Source organism: Augochlora pura, chromosome 6 (assembly GCF_028453695.1).
Source record: "Augochlora pura isolate Apur16 chromosome 6, APUR_v2.2.1, whole genome shotgun sequence".
Taxonomy (NCBI): domain Eukaryota; kingdom Metazoa; phylum Arthropoda; class Insecta; order Hymenoptera; family Halictidae; genus Augochlora; species Augochlora pura.
In genome coordinates this window covers 24,249,177-24,263,207 of record NC_135777.1, presented here as the reverse complement: position 1 = coordinate 24,263,207, position 14,031 = coordinate 24,249,177, and the positions used below count along the sequence as shown (strand labels likewise).

The following is a 14,031-nucleotide window of genomic DNA, read 5'->3' as shown; positions in this document are numbered from 1 at the left end:
CAACGAAGAAAAATGTTGGGGATGATGATTCTCTCTGTATTCACCGATACGCACTAATAAATACAAAGTCAACATTGGGCTATTTTATTGAACAATATGTAACTTTGTTGCTCGGTACAAAAGATATACAACAGCCCATTATGAAATGTACAATATATCACGTTGTTACGAGTTGTATAAAAATATATACAGCACTCTTTCGATTTCAATAAACATCGAAGTATACAGTAAGACTGCAATAAGCTAGAGTAAACGAGGCACAGATTATCACATCGTCGTTGTTTGGTGCGTTCCGACATAAAGCGCGAACGAAAAGACATTCATAGATACATCGTTTATAAAGGTTCGATTTGAGCAAAGAAAAAGACGATAAGAAAAATATTGCTCGAATGTTTTCAGTCTGAGCAAGCAAGAGGGTCAATGATAAAGATATTCCTTGCAACATATCTTCGGCTTAAGCAAACAAGAAGACGATAATATAAATATTCAAGTATACATGGTATACCGGTAGCATATTATTTCTTAATGTTCGCCCGTGATGCAAAGAAATTTCTCTACGTCGCCACTCGCGTTCGCGTATACGTTAAAATTACACAGAGACATCGATATTAAATTCGTATATAAAAGAACACGAACATCTTCATTGCCGTTCAACTTTCGAACGTCAACGGGATGTACAATTAGTTTATATAAAAATTACCTGCCGTAAAGCTCTAATCAGAAATATCTTAAACTATCGAGAAGTTACGCCTATAATACCAATTTTTTCTTTTTAACTAAATCTACAAACGTGCAAAGTTTCAACTAAATCAATGACCCGAAGGACTTGCACTCTCCTTGGAGCGTAATCGCAGCAGTATCAAAATGTTTATAGTTAGAATATTAAAACAAGTTACAGCAAAACGTCGATTTTTGTACACACGTACAAGATAATAATCGAGAGATAAATCGCGTCTCCGACATATCATTTTTTAACTAATCAGTCGAAAGTAGCGACCACGAAGAGCGAGGTCTAGAGCGAGTTTGGACGAATCTCTCCAATAAATACTGAACACGTGAATAATAAATTAATCGTTCCCAGATTTCGTGAAACGACGGTTTATGCATTGTCACGTCTCTACTTTTGTACGATACTATTACATTAACCATAAATGACGCGATCGAGATGCCGTTCAGTCTCAAGAAACTTTCCTCAGTTTTGGCATTTTCTTCGGACACCGATGAACATGAAGGCTCCAGTGTTCCTGCTGACATCGCCAATCGCAATAGAAAACCATCTCGCAGCCGAGACACTTGAATTTTGGTCCAATTACGCCGCAATGCGAACAAACTAGAGTGTACAAGCTGTTGGGGCTGTGATTAACCTTGCCCAAGTGAGGAGTCTCGCAGTTTCTGACTTCGTGTTCGGGAATATTTTTAGCCGTTTGCGAGACTAGAATTTGTCGCGATGTCGAGGAATCGATAGCAGTCATTTGTAGTCGGTTGTTGTCGTTGGTAGAGTTCGAATTCGATTGGACAAAATCCGTGGTTCTCGAGACAAGGCCCAGTCTGTCGAACAAATAATTTTGCATCCGCTGATAGTTGTTACTGTCCTGACGATTGTCTTTAGAGAAGCTGGTGTCGCGCGACTGCGAAATATTGTTCGCGTGCGGAATCTCCGTTTTGCTGGAACTTCCGGCACAGGAACTATTCGAGTCTATAATATTTGTCATCGTTGCGTTCGACAGATCAGATTTCCTAGCGTTGTAGGATATGGGGCTACGCTGTCTGTCGAGAGAGGCTGCCGCGACAACTGCGGCGGCTGCGGCTGCTGCGAGCATGTCCGGGAGGATCCTATCCCGCTGGTACAGACCTGCCACGGGTAGAGGTTGTTGCGGCGAAGGCAAGGGTGTAGGCGGTAAAAAGAGCGACGGCAGACTGGGCACTCCAACGTTGTTCGCATTAATGGCAGCTCCTCGCAGACGATCGGTAGGCAAAGCAGTGGATTGCTGCAGATTGTTTGCTACAGGCGACGAATACTTTGCGATAGGTTGTTGCACAGGTGGGTAACGTTTGTCCGGGTGTTGCAGCGGCCGGAGACCTTCTTGCATGGGGAAATGGTAGCCCGACAACGAAGATGGATGCAGTCTGGAGTGGTACGGGTAGGGATTGTAAGGACAGACTGCTGGATGATAATTTAGAGCCGCGTTGTTGTAAGGGTCGATCTAAAGAATTCCAAGTGTTACACGATACTTGCGATATTTAATATCGTTACTTAACAATACTTACGGTATAGTTATTCGGGTAATACTGATTTATCGGTATGGGAGGATAAATGGTAGGTCGATAAGGTGGAACCATTGGAACCGGCTGTGCGAGTGTCACAGATGCAACGTTTTGCAGCAGCTGTGGCTGACGCTGCTGCTGTTGTTGCTGCTGCTGCTGCTGCTGCTGCTGCTGCTGCTGGTGCTGTTGATAAAACTGCCAACCATCGGCAGTACCATACTGAAGCGCTGTGTTCAGAATATCGTTGGAAACATTCGGGGTAATCATCTTGTGCATTTTCGAGGTAGACGCCTGTTAGGTAAGTCTATCGATTAATAATGTGCGCATACCGCAAACGAATCGGTTTTACCGATTTTCGATTACCAATGAAAACTGTTCTTACGCGGTTAAAATTTTCAGTCGGTCCATTAAATGGAACAACTCCTACGTTCTTGGACATTCGAGCTACCCAATTGCCAAGGGTTGGAAATTGTTCTGTAATGGTGTAATTGCCGGTGCTCTCTTGAACCGTATCGATGGGCGGCTTCTCCCTTTTGCAACTTCTTTGAAGTCTGAAAGTTAGATTAATTACAAAATTAAGATATGGTTCAATGTTGCCGGATTAACGCGTCGATCTTACATTACAGCTTCCTGTCGCGCCGGAGCCTCCACGAATCGGATCGGAATAGACTGATTCGAACACGAAGCGACCTGTTGGAAGATTAATTATTTTTTCCACTCGGAAGAAAACGTTTCAACGTCCGTACCTTTTGTCTCTGCGCGTTCCTACCGACTTCGCTCGCGTCCACGCGCCCCTCTTTCTCGCTGGATTCGTAAGGATCGTGCCGCGAGACTCGCTTGCCGCCAACAGGCTCGAGTATTTCACCAGCAGCCGCTGAAACCGTGGCAGCTGCTTCCAGACCGCTTATCACCGAACTGATAACTGGCCCCGAATCAGGAAACCCGATCGAGCGGCCGTTTTCCTCTTCGTGGATGACCAAACGGCCAGGCGAAAGCTCCTCTTCCTTCACCTCGTGTCTCTCTTCGTCCTTCTTCTCCTCCGAACGACTATCATCGAACAGCTGCACTATGTTCTCCGAATGACTCAAATACTTCTTGTCGATTTGAAAATCGCTCGCCTCGATCGCCAAACTGTTCTCCGAGGCTCGGATGCAGCCTCCCAAGTCGGGCAGACCGTTACCCAAGGGATTGTCTCCATCGGAGTCGGCGGAGATCGCTCGACCGATCAGTTCCTCGCTCGCCGGCCAGACTTTGCTCTCGCAATCGGATATCTGAAACTCCTCGTCCTGGCTCGACGGCGAGATGGTCAGACACACCCTGGGCAAGATGGGAGGACTGTTCCTGATTTCTTCCGGTGGTATATTCTCGAAACTCATCGAAGATCGGGGGGAGAGTTTTGGAGGCTCCGGAGAACGCGCGATCGGAGCTTTGCTTCTCGAGGACGCGTCTGGGTTCGATCCGAGGAGAAGGTATTCGATCTTCGACGGACACGCGGGATCGTCTTTCTCGGAAGCTGGAAGCACGGCGGACAGTTTGTCGTGCAATTTCGATAGATTCTCGATCTGCTTCTCGTACCGGTTCATTATCTGCTTCAGCCTAGTGCTTTGCTGCGAGGAGCTGGTGTCGTCGGCCATCACCTTGGCCAAATCGAGAGCCTTGCTCCTCAACACTCCGAGCTTCTGCTTCAGCCTGTTCCGCCGGTATTTCACTTTCCGGTTGTTCTTCACCGGCTCCAGTTTCGTTTTCTTCTCGTGGCGCCGACTGCTCCAAGCCGTCGAATGCGGGCTCGATCGCAGCCGAGACGTCTCGGTCCTGACGATCTTGTAGTGCTTGGCTCCCGCTGGCGCGCGCGAATCGTCGCACTTGTCCGTCTCTGGGCATTCGAATATGATTAAAACGGAAGGTAGGTACCTCTAAATAAATAGAATCTTGTCATTGTTGTAGACTACACGTTCTACATCGTAGAGCGCGCTCTAATTTCCGCTTACCCGCGCGAACGATTTTCTTGAGCCGCAACGGAGGCACCACCAACTTTGCGCAGGTCTTCTTCTTGGAATCGCTGGTCGTAACCGCGTTCGCGCACTCATCGGTGCACCGGTTCCTCGCGCCAGCATTGTCGGCCGATCCGCAGAAGTTTCTCAGGAATTCCTTGATGGAACTCTTCGAGCCGCGACTCGAATCCACCTCGTGCGATCTCCTCTTCCTCTTGTTCTCTTTGGGGCTGTGTTGGGGCTCCTGGCCCCCGCCGTCTTTGCTCCCCCTCTTGGCCCCGCTGAGACTCGGCTCGATCGAAATCTGTCGACTGTCGCAAAAGCAAGGGTTGAGGGCAGGTGCCTTTTTTTGCTCTGGGAACGCTTACGGGAATACTTGCGAGACGAGAGTCTCGCAACTGTTGGGAAGATGTCTCTTCGTCGGTCTACCGGAGGACAATAGCGATCGTTCGAGCCGCGAGAGCCGACCGAAATCGGCGAAACCGATACGCGCATCTTCCGACAGTTGCGAGGTCGTCCTGGTTCTTCGCAACTGTTTCGATCAGAAGCGACGCATGGCGATAGCCACAGCTCGAAACGTTGATCGTGTTCGGAACCTTTCGAATCCGTGGTTGTAATCCTTGGAAACCGAGGAGCCCTGCACCGAAGTCCCCGTCGCTTCGGAGCTGACATCCGTTTCGTTGCGTTTGCGGATCGTGGCCTCGTTTGGTGTCAGGCTGCTCGATTTCATCGAATCCGAGTCGACGAGATTCAGGTTGGTCGGCTTCGAGAGGACCAACAGCGAAGGGCTATTCTTGCGGAAGGATCGCGTCGGTAATGGTGCAGGGCGGATCGGTAGAGAACGATTAGGCTGCATCGGAATTAGGTACGATCCGCGGTCCCGCAGTGCTGTTGCCAAACTTCTGGCGTTGCGAGTTTTACTCGAGCTATCTGCTGCCAGATTTCGATTAGAAATTATTAGAACGTATACATCGGTATTCTATATCGTCGTTGAAAAAAAAAACCCTATATTAATATAAGAAACCCCGATCGAACCTCGTCGCTCTCTTTAATCGTGTACAACAACTATTGAAATAGTTGTTAGACGTACACGATACGTATCTATTGTATGTGGCAATCAAATTGGTCGGATTCGTCGACCGGTGTCGACCGTGTAATGTTAAGGGTAGGCAGCCCCGTATCGATTTTTAAGGGGAAAATGTGGCATACTGTGATCCGTGAAAAGTACGCCGGCACTTGTTGCGAAACTTTTCAGACTACGTGCAGCTTTTGAAAAGAATCGAATACGGTGCAACGGTTTCGATGAAAATTGCACGTAACTTTGTGATTAAGCTGCTCGATGAGGACAGGAAAAACGAGCTCGATTGGTCCGTGCTTCGATCAATTTACCGGTTCCTAGCAGTTTAATGTTTCGACATACGACCATTTATTTTTCCAATCGATATCATCGCCAAGGGCATATTCCAGTATACATTTCGAAAGAAATTTCAGGACGGATGCAAGTTTCTCAACTGGCAGCTCCTCGACGCGCCGCCGCCGCGAGAAATCCACCGTAAGTCGCGAGGAAGGGTCACCGTCACCGTCGTCGTCGTCGTCGTCGTCGTCGTCGTCGTCGTCGTCGTCGTCGTCGATCGATCGATTAAAGTGGAAGAATCGATTAGAATTACCTATCGTGATGCTTGCAGCGGGATTCTGGATTCCTTTTTCCCGTTCGCTGTCCTCGGCCAGAGGTTTTGCGTTGCAGCTACTCTTCAGAATCGTCTGTTTCCAAATATTTTTCTCGTCGGTTGTGAGATCGACGAAAATCGGCCTCTCTTCGCCGACCGACTTTGCAGTTTCCATCGTTAACAATTGCCCGCTGTTGTCCTTCCCTTCCATCGGTTCATTTCTCTTCTTCGAACCATTCTCCTTTACGCTCGCGGCTTCATCGATCCCCAGATCCTCGCGAATCTCGCTGGATGAACTGCTGATCAGACAGACTCCCCGCTCCTCTTTAAAATACAATTCGATTCGTTTAATTTCGCGCGTTCATTAATATTTAACATATTGGAATCGAGATTGTGCACCTTACAGCTACGTCTCGCGAAAATCGACATCCTCCTTGAAATTTTCAGTTTACGGAATTCGTCATAAGTTCATAAATCGAACATTTCGTTAGGATATGTACCGATTGCTGTGAGCGGTTCGCGATACTAAAAACTAAGAGCACGTAACGGTGATCGAATGAAACGTTCTCAATGGTTTGAAACGCGGATCACCTTTGTCGTTGCAACAGAGATGTCCGACGCGACAGCTTCCTTCGTTTTCTTCTTGCTCCTCTTCCTCCCCTGGTCGACCGTTCGCTTCTAGCTGCCCGCTGGAACACGGGGTGACTTTGGCGAACAGCTCGGCCCTCTCGCAGATTCTGTCGCCGCGAGACATCATCACCTTCGGCCAGTTGCTCGGCGCCAACACCATCGAGGCAGCTTTGCACTTTCTCGGCTTTCCTTTATCCTTCCTCGAAGGATCCGCCGGCTGGCAGGCATCGCGTTCATTCATTTTCCCGTCCGTCTCTTCTTTCTTCCCACCGAACTCGACCGCTCGCGTCAACGTAGATTCGACGGAGAACGGAGTCGACCGCTGGTCCCGACGATCGCGGAAATAGTTCGTGATTCGTTCATTTTCGAGCAAATATTTTCGAGACGATTGTAGATATTACATTGCTGTTGTTGCATGGAAAAGTTTCAGGGTAATGTCGAAGCACCGTGAAGCGTAGCGAAGGCGTACCATGAGAAAAACCGAAGGGGAAAGGGCAGATCGATGGAAAATTGTTCCGATTCGAGTACACATTCGCAGTTTTCTATGTACAGTCCATTCGCCAACGATTTTTCAACCTTCTCGTTTGCGTGTCCCTGTTCTTCGTTAGGAAGAAACTTTACCAAAAAGCATATCCTCCGCTCGCACGCTCGCACGCACGCACGCACGCACGCACGCACAAACGGACGCGTACACGTGCCCCGATTCGCTCCCAGCTACAATTTGACAACACAATTCGGAGAAACGTACTTTCATCGAGTCGTTTAATACGATATATCCGTATTTTATCGGGACGTTATCAAGCTTCGCCTCTATCGTGAATATTTAAGTAGAATCGATTTCGGTAACGATCTAAACGCAATAATCGTGAACACGATTGAACACGATAAATTGGCACAACGCCCGCCGAAATTACGAGACGTTCGAAAATGGAGATAACATTCGAGATGAATTCGTTGGCAGAATGTTATCTGGAAGAATCATTACCCAGACAACGTTCAATTTAAAAAGAACTTACGTATTTTGATCGATTCGACGCAACTCTCGAGAGCGGCGAGAACGATTCGAACGATCCGAACGATCCGAACGATCCGAACGATCCGAATATCAGAGCAAAGACACCGCACAGAAATTTCGCAGACGAAAGTTACAACATTCGAGAATATAAAAATATAAGAAGAGTTTCCGGGAACCGGGTTGTCGGCGCGTACACGCGTCGCAAAGCAAAGCGAATCGAGTCGAGTCGAGTCGAGTCGCTATCGCTATAGCACGAAAAATAAAGTCGGCGCGGCGAATGCGACGACCGAGGAATCTCGCGCGCCGCACACGATTGCGCTCGTTCCCTCTTCAGGAAAACTTCTTATTTAGGAAACCCTTCGCAATTGGCCGACTAGAACGCACTCGTTTGGCGCAGCTCATAAATAAAATGTTTACCGGCTAGACAACCGGGGAATAAAACGTCGAATTCGCTTTCCCCCCTGCCTGCCTGCCTGCCTGCCTGCCTGCCTGCCTGCCTTCCTGCCGCCTGCCTGCCAGCCTGCCGTCGCTATCGCATTTGCCATGCCGCTTTTCAAACAGCAACCCTTTCCTTCTGATTACGTTGCAGCGATCATCGCTTCGTGCTGCGACAGAAAAGTATTTTTACACCGTCCTTTTCATTTTACACCGATACTTTGCTTCGGTCGATAATCTGATTCGTTGATCGAGCATCTTATCCAACATTTACGACGTCGGCATAAACTTCTTAAGCATGTGTGCACAGACGCATTCTTAAACTTCGACGAAACATATCTTTTATGTAGCATTCGTTGATTCGTTTATTCGTGTATTTCATTATTTCTTTACTTCTCCACGTTAGACCGAACTTTGTCGTACAAAATCAATGTAGGCTATTATTGATCGACGCTTACATACATCTGTTACTTGTAATTATTGTGCAACTGTATTTTAGCGTTTCCTCGATTGCTCTATCATTTTTGTAGCATCTATGTAATGTACTATCCGCGTACAAAATATGTTACGCATCGAATCAGATATAATTGAACAAGCATTAAATACCGATTGTTTATTGACGATATGTTATTTTTATACGGCTGCGTTGGAAAAATATCAGAATAATTTATACTGTCATAGTTGAACTAAAATTTCAAGTTGGAGAGAATAGATCGGATCCAAGGTTCGACTATTCTGCGGTATCCAACGCGTGTATTATATTTTGCATGAAACATAAATACTTATTGTCAGCTGATAAGCGACGGGCAAACCACATGTGCGTTTTCCCACCTGAGGAAAGCCAACATCGTAGGGAAAGTTTGCGACGATACGTAACCATGGACAGAAGGGGTGAATCACCCCATCCACGCGATGTATCGTTACTTTAAAATCGGCCACCGTATTGCGGCATTGAACGTATTTTTCTACAGATCGCTACAAGTTTTCTCTAATATTTTAATCAAATAATAAAAACGACAACGATAATAGCAATAACCAATAATAACAAAGTGTATGGAAAATTCAAAAACTGTATAGATCTGTATGGAAAATAAAAATAGTCTGCATCGATGGAACAAACACAGAGCAATTAGAAATTGATTTCTTGCATGCTTCACCTACTAATTTCAATATCAAAGCAATCCGAATGTATCTCATTGTCAGCGTGCTATCACTGCTATCGAACAAACAAACGAAACGATCGACGTTTAGCATTTCGGGACAATTAACACGTCTCTCTCTCTCTCTCTCTCTCTCTCTCTCTCAATCATCGGTATTCCATCCAACCAGTGAACCAAAACCTGTTCACCGATAAACTGCAGATGTTCGTGCAAAATTATACTTTGTCGGGATAATTTGCACAAAGTGTACTCGAGTATACGTCGAACCATTGGACACGACGAGCTACAAGTGTGTTAAATTTGCTGTTCAATCCGAACTGTGTCCGCGCTAGCACTACATTGGGTTATGGTGAATAGAGATACATAGATACACAGTACGATTAACACGGTGGTGCATAAAGTGGATAAATCGGAGATGGCTACAGTTTGCACGACGTCGTTATCGAAGAACCAAAATGGGAAATTCAAGCTTTGCTCGAGTCAACCGAAGAAAGCCAGCAACTGCGAATGCAAAACGGGCCATGCGAAATATTCTTGCGTCCCTTGCAATGGAAAAGAGGTAGAGTATTGCATGTTTTCTTTATGACGGTATTACGAACGCTTCCTACCGATTTACCGATGCGCGTACACGTGACGTGTAAATTATCGAACCAGAGTCGTTTAAAGTTTAAAAATAACGTTTGATACATTTCGAATGCGAGGCTTTTAATATATTATACCATTAGGATTCTAGAAATAATCTTTTTCTTGTAACTAGTTTGTTAAAGGAAGAGTCAAGATCAGGGGAACTATGAAAACGATCACGAAAAAGAAACCGATCGCCCCAAAGGCCTTGACCAAGAAGGAATACGAACAATTTCGGATGTGCCGCGACACTATCTCGGAAGAAGATCGCGAACAAGCCCTGAAAGCGGAGGCAGAGAAGAGGGAGAGACTCGTGAAGGAGAGCTTGGCGAGAAAGGAAGAATTTCGTAAGCTGGATAAAGAGAGACCCCGAGAGAAGAGCGAGGAGTTGGTCGAGATCGAGGAAGAAGCCAGAAAAAGGACCGGATACGTGCTGGAGAGAGCGCAGAATATGAGACTGGAGCAGGAGGAGGAGATACAAAAGTGCAACAGGATTATTTTGGAAACCAAGTGCCGTGCCGTACGCGATGCACAGGTGAACGAACAGCTTGTTGCGATAACATCTTAAGTTAAGATAAAGCCTTAAATTAGAAAGGTAAGACGATTTTAACGCGTTGCTCCTGCCCGGCGTGTAGTTAGCGGAAAGGAAATTGATGGAGACCGAGTTGGAAGAGGAGGAAAAGCGTTTAAACGACATGATGGAGAACGAGAGGAGGTGGGCGATCAAAGAAGAACTGAAGAAGGAGCAACAGGAGCAAGCTAAGAAATTGGAGTTCGCCAACAGTTTGAAGGACCAAATACGCGAGAACGAGGAACAAAGGCTTTTGGATTTTGCTAGGAAACAGGAAGAAAGTCGACTGATTAATCTAAGTAACATCGCCTGGCAACAATCAGAAATTGCCAAGCTGCAGAACAAGGAGGCTGATTTCGCCCGAGTTCGACAGGAAATCGCGGAGGGAAATAAACAATTGAAACACTTGAAAGCCATGGAGGAGCAGGAAAATATAATCATTGATCTTAGGTACAAGATTCGTCGCTACGAGCAATGTTTCAAGATTTAATGTATGTATGGTTGCAGGATTCGGGAGTACCAAAGAGAAAAACAAGAAAGAGAGGCGAGACTGGCTGCAGAACGAAGACTAGAGAAACAGAGGAAGGAAGATGAGAAAGCGAAAGTAGCGTCTCAGGCGTTGCGGAGTCAGGACACTCAAGTATACCATTTTGATAATCAATGGGAGCTTGAAACTCGATGTTGAATTGATCATTTATTTGTTCTAGGCACGGATAGAGGAGCTAACCGTTGCTCGGATTCAAGAAGAAGTGGAACGAGAATGGAGGCAAAAAGAGAAGGAGGAAGCTCTCAAGCGAGCTCAGGCTCAGAAGAGTCTCATGGAAGAGCGAGAGAAACAGATCAATAATAAACGCATAATGCAGGCAATCGAGATTGAACGAGAACGGCGCGAATTTGAAAAAATTGTGCGCGTCCAAAAGGAAGCTTTCTGCCGAGAGCAGAAAGAACTTGAGAAAAAGCAACGGCAAGCGTTGAAACACAGGAGTGAGATACTGAAACAGGTGCCCATCTTACTTAATGCAAAAAATAACGTTTAAAACTAAACTCACGTAACGGGATTTTGTTGACAGGTAAACGAGAAGGAAAGGGAACGCATCGAAGCTAGGCAAAAGATGTTCGAGGAAGGTCTGGCGATTCGCACGGAGACTGAAATACGTAAAAAGAAGTTACGGGAAGCAATGGAGAAGAAATGTGATGAGATGAGAAGCAACAAAGTACCTGATATCTACATAAACGAAGTGAAACGAATGATTGAGAATATCCATTGAAATGTACACGTATATTTATGTATATCTCTGCTTCTGGAGTTATTAGGCTACTGTTCGATTTATGTTACTTCCATAGCATGACAACGTTCGGATCGCGCTCAACAATATCTTCTATCTGTGCCGCCGACTGTCCCGTACTGCAACATATCTCGTCGAGGCTATACGTTCCCGTGAAGTATTTGTAAACAGGATTACTTTTCATCTCGTCGTTGCAAGGTGATCCTGGCAGACATATCGGATACTGAAATCAAAAATAAAAAAGATGGGTGACGAATTCGTATATAATTAAAAGTATAGTAATGCTTTTTTAGTAAAAAGAAAAAGTGGAGCATTAAACCTTGTACACTCTACGAATGAGGCCTTCGATGAGACCAAATTGCACCAGCCTTCTTTCATTGATTCTCAGATTTTGAGGATTAAGTCTTTGACATAAGTCTCTCATGCTACTCCCGTGTGTCATGCTTGCATACATTCGGTATATGTCCCTGAGGTACGCGGGTTGCCTGGCTGTAAGAAACATAGTTTTGTAGAATAACATTTTCCAGTTTTGCTAGATTTTTACATTGGAAACACGAAACTTACGAAATTTCGAAGCATATGCTATACAACGTTCTTGTAATTTAGTATTTTCTGCCAACACTTTCAATTTAGATGTTGCCGCGTAAACGTTACTGTACTGAAATATCGGAATCAATGTTACCACACCGTAATATCTGGAAAAGAGTAATAATACTTGTGTCAAGTAAATTCTATAAAACGAATGCTTATGTGCAAATATTTACACAAGATTCTGCACACAGCTCTTGACAAGATTGTTCTCTACATCTGCTTCTGCTGCTATTCTTGCGACATGATTAAATCCATCGATATAGGGCAACACTTGTTGCGTAGTCAAATCCCACTGATCGCTCTGAAATGCTTCACGGCCTTCCAAGAATATTGGTACCTGATGATCAAGAACTGGTTTCGGCTCAGGTGCTAACTTTATGACTTTCAAGTGGGACGTCATTGTCCCCTCTAATAAAACATTATACTTCATATTTTTGATATACCTAGGTAAAAGTATTGGTTTCAAGTACTTTTTACCTGTTAGTGTACACATTTTGTGCATATTTAGATCCTGCATCACGTGTTGAAGCATTTCTGCTAACCTTGTTTTATCATCGGATGCTGATAAAAAACAATTTTCTATTTCAAGAGCCATCTGGAGAATTGAAATTACGGTATAAGTCGAGGAAACTGTTATAGTAACAATGTAACAAAAGTTTCCATTGATTTTCTTTAAACCTTATAAACAAACGTTTACCAAAAAATCAGACATCTTTTTAACTACAGGTTCATAGTGGACTGTACGAGCTCCCGCATCACATACGAAGCACAAGTTAAAATAAAAAGCGTTTCTTGCATACTTCTTATCATCAATTTTGACAGGAAATCCTAGAATCTTGTAGTCTTTCAATGTTCTAGGGAAATAATGAAAACTTCCATTAATTTTAACACTAAATAAATCAATGTCCTACATCAAAAGCAATACTTACACAGTAATAGTACTACGTTGCAATTGTGCCTTTGGTATAATATATACACTGACATTATCAAAAATGTCCTTTGAAATGAAGTTATCTGGCACCTGGAAAAATTAAATCACATCATTCTTATTATTACAATTCAATTAAAATCAACACTGCCCGAAAGTTACTAACCTGACAAGTAATTTTTGGACCCGCAATGTGATGAAATTCTGAGAAGAATATACATCTAATCGGATCTTCTTGTCCTTTGTTATCTGTATCATTCACCATTGTTACCGACATCATTTTCCTATTTCGACTAAACAATGTTAAAATGTATTCGTTTTCTGTGCCAACACTAGTTATAATTACTAATAAACAAATTTCTACTGTACTAACAAACATTCATGTTGAACGATAAAGATCATAAAATTGAAAATCCATCTTCAACGTATACTTGGGTAAAAAAATCTTCTTGTTGACATCATTTATAAAGCGCCAATTGTATTTGTTTAAAAATCTTGAAAGGCATCACTGACATCCACACGATCCATGTAGATACATTACTGCATTCTCTCTGCAATTGCAATCTGTACAGTACAACAACCTGCAATCTGGGACTGCGGTTGATCTGTGTCTGCAACGGGGAACGTCGTTATCAGTCGTGAGACGTCGCGACACGCGACCAGTCATATCGCGCGCTTGATCCTTCACGATACCAACGACAACGACCAATAACGATCTCTCTGCAGTGACGTCACGTTTTCTAATCACCATCCCAAAACCTAGCCTGGCTTACTTTGCCGCACTTGTGGCTTCACTCTTCCCGCGCAATCGTTCGATTGGCGTGCCATCTGAGGCACGAGTCGTGAAATTCTATTTGTGAAGAAGTTC

At 44.7% G+C, this 14,031-nt stretch overlaps 3 protein-coding genes across 6 annotated transcripts; 1 reads left to right on the top strand and 2 right to left on the bottom strand.

The window, feature by feature from the left end:
* Nucleotides 1–49: 49 nt before the first annotated feature.
* On the bottom strand, nucleotides 50–10,632 carry LOC144471299 (uncharacterized). The gene is made up of 9 exons (XM_078183201.1): nucleotides 6,515–10,632; nucleotides 5,924–6,247; nucleotides 4,853–5,189; nucleotides 4,254–4,567; nucleotides 3,012–4,138; nucleotides 2,885–2,955; nucleotides 2,648–2,816; nucleotides 2,269–2,556; nucleotides 50–2,204 (listed from the first exon to the last, which is right to left on the bottom strand). The coding sequence occupies exons 1-9, from the start codon at nucleotides 6,792–6,794 to the stop codon at nucleotides 1,179–1,181; spliced, it is 3,936 nt and encodes a 1,311-aa protein (XP_078039327.1). The 5' UTR covers nucleotides 6,795–10,632; the 3' UTR covers nucleotides 50–1,178.
* Nucleotides 9,534–11,697, top strand: LOC144471305 (cilia- and flagella-associated protein 45). Its single transcript, XM_078183219.1, has 6 exons — nucleotides 9,534–9,722; nucleotides 9,921–10,322; nucleotides 10,423–10,808; nucleotides 10,866–10,998; nucleotides 11,066–11,359; nucleotides 11,429–11,697. Exons 1-6 carry the CDS (start codon nucleotides 9,579–9,581, stop codon nucleotides 11,624–11,626), a joined length of 1,557 nt encoding a protein of 518 aa, XP_078039345.1. The 5' UTR covers nucleotides 9,534–9,578; the 3' UTR covers nucleotides 11,627–11,697.
* On the bottom strand, nucleotides 10,771–13,907 carry Nprl2 (Nitrogen permease regulator-like 2). 4 transcript variants are annotated; one of them, XR_013494242.1, is made up of 9 exons: nucleotides 13,537–13,906; nucleotides 13,330–13,456; nucleotides 13,165–13,256; nucleotides 12,933–13,089; nucleotides 12,409–12,830; nucleotides 12,209–12,339; nucleotides 11,964–12,133; nucleotides 11,577–11,867; nucleotides 10,771–11,504 (listed from the first exon to the last, which is right to left on the bottom strand). XR_013494242.1 is itself a non-coding variant. In XM_078183214.1 (9 exons), the coding sequence occupies exons 1-9, from the start codon at nucleotides 13,563–13,565 to the stop codon at nucleotides 11,691–11,693; spliced, it is 1,236 nt and encodes a 411-aa protein (XP_078039340.1). In that variant the 5' UTR covers nucleotides 13,566–13,902; the 3' UTR covers nucleotides 10,771–11,690. The 4 variants fall into 4 exon arrangements, 3 of the variants coding, with proteins under 3 accessions (XP_078039340.1, XP_078039339.1, XP_078039338.1); XM_078183214.1 differs by having other exon boundaries at nucleotides 10,771–11,867; nucleotides 12,409–12,643; nucleotides 12,713–12,830; nucleotides 13,537–13,902; XM_078183213.1 differs by having other exon boundaries at nucleotides 10,771–11,867; nucleotides 13,330–13,447; nucleotides 13,537–13,907.
* Between the last annotated feature and the right edge of the window lie 124 nt (nucleotides 13,908–14,031).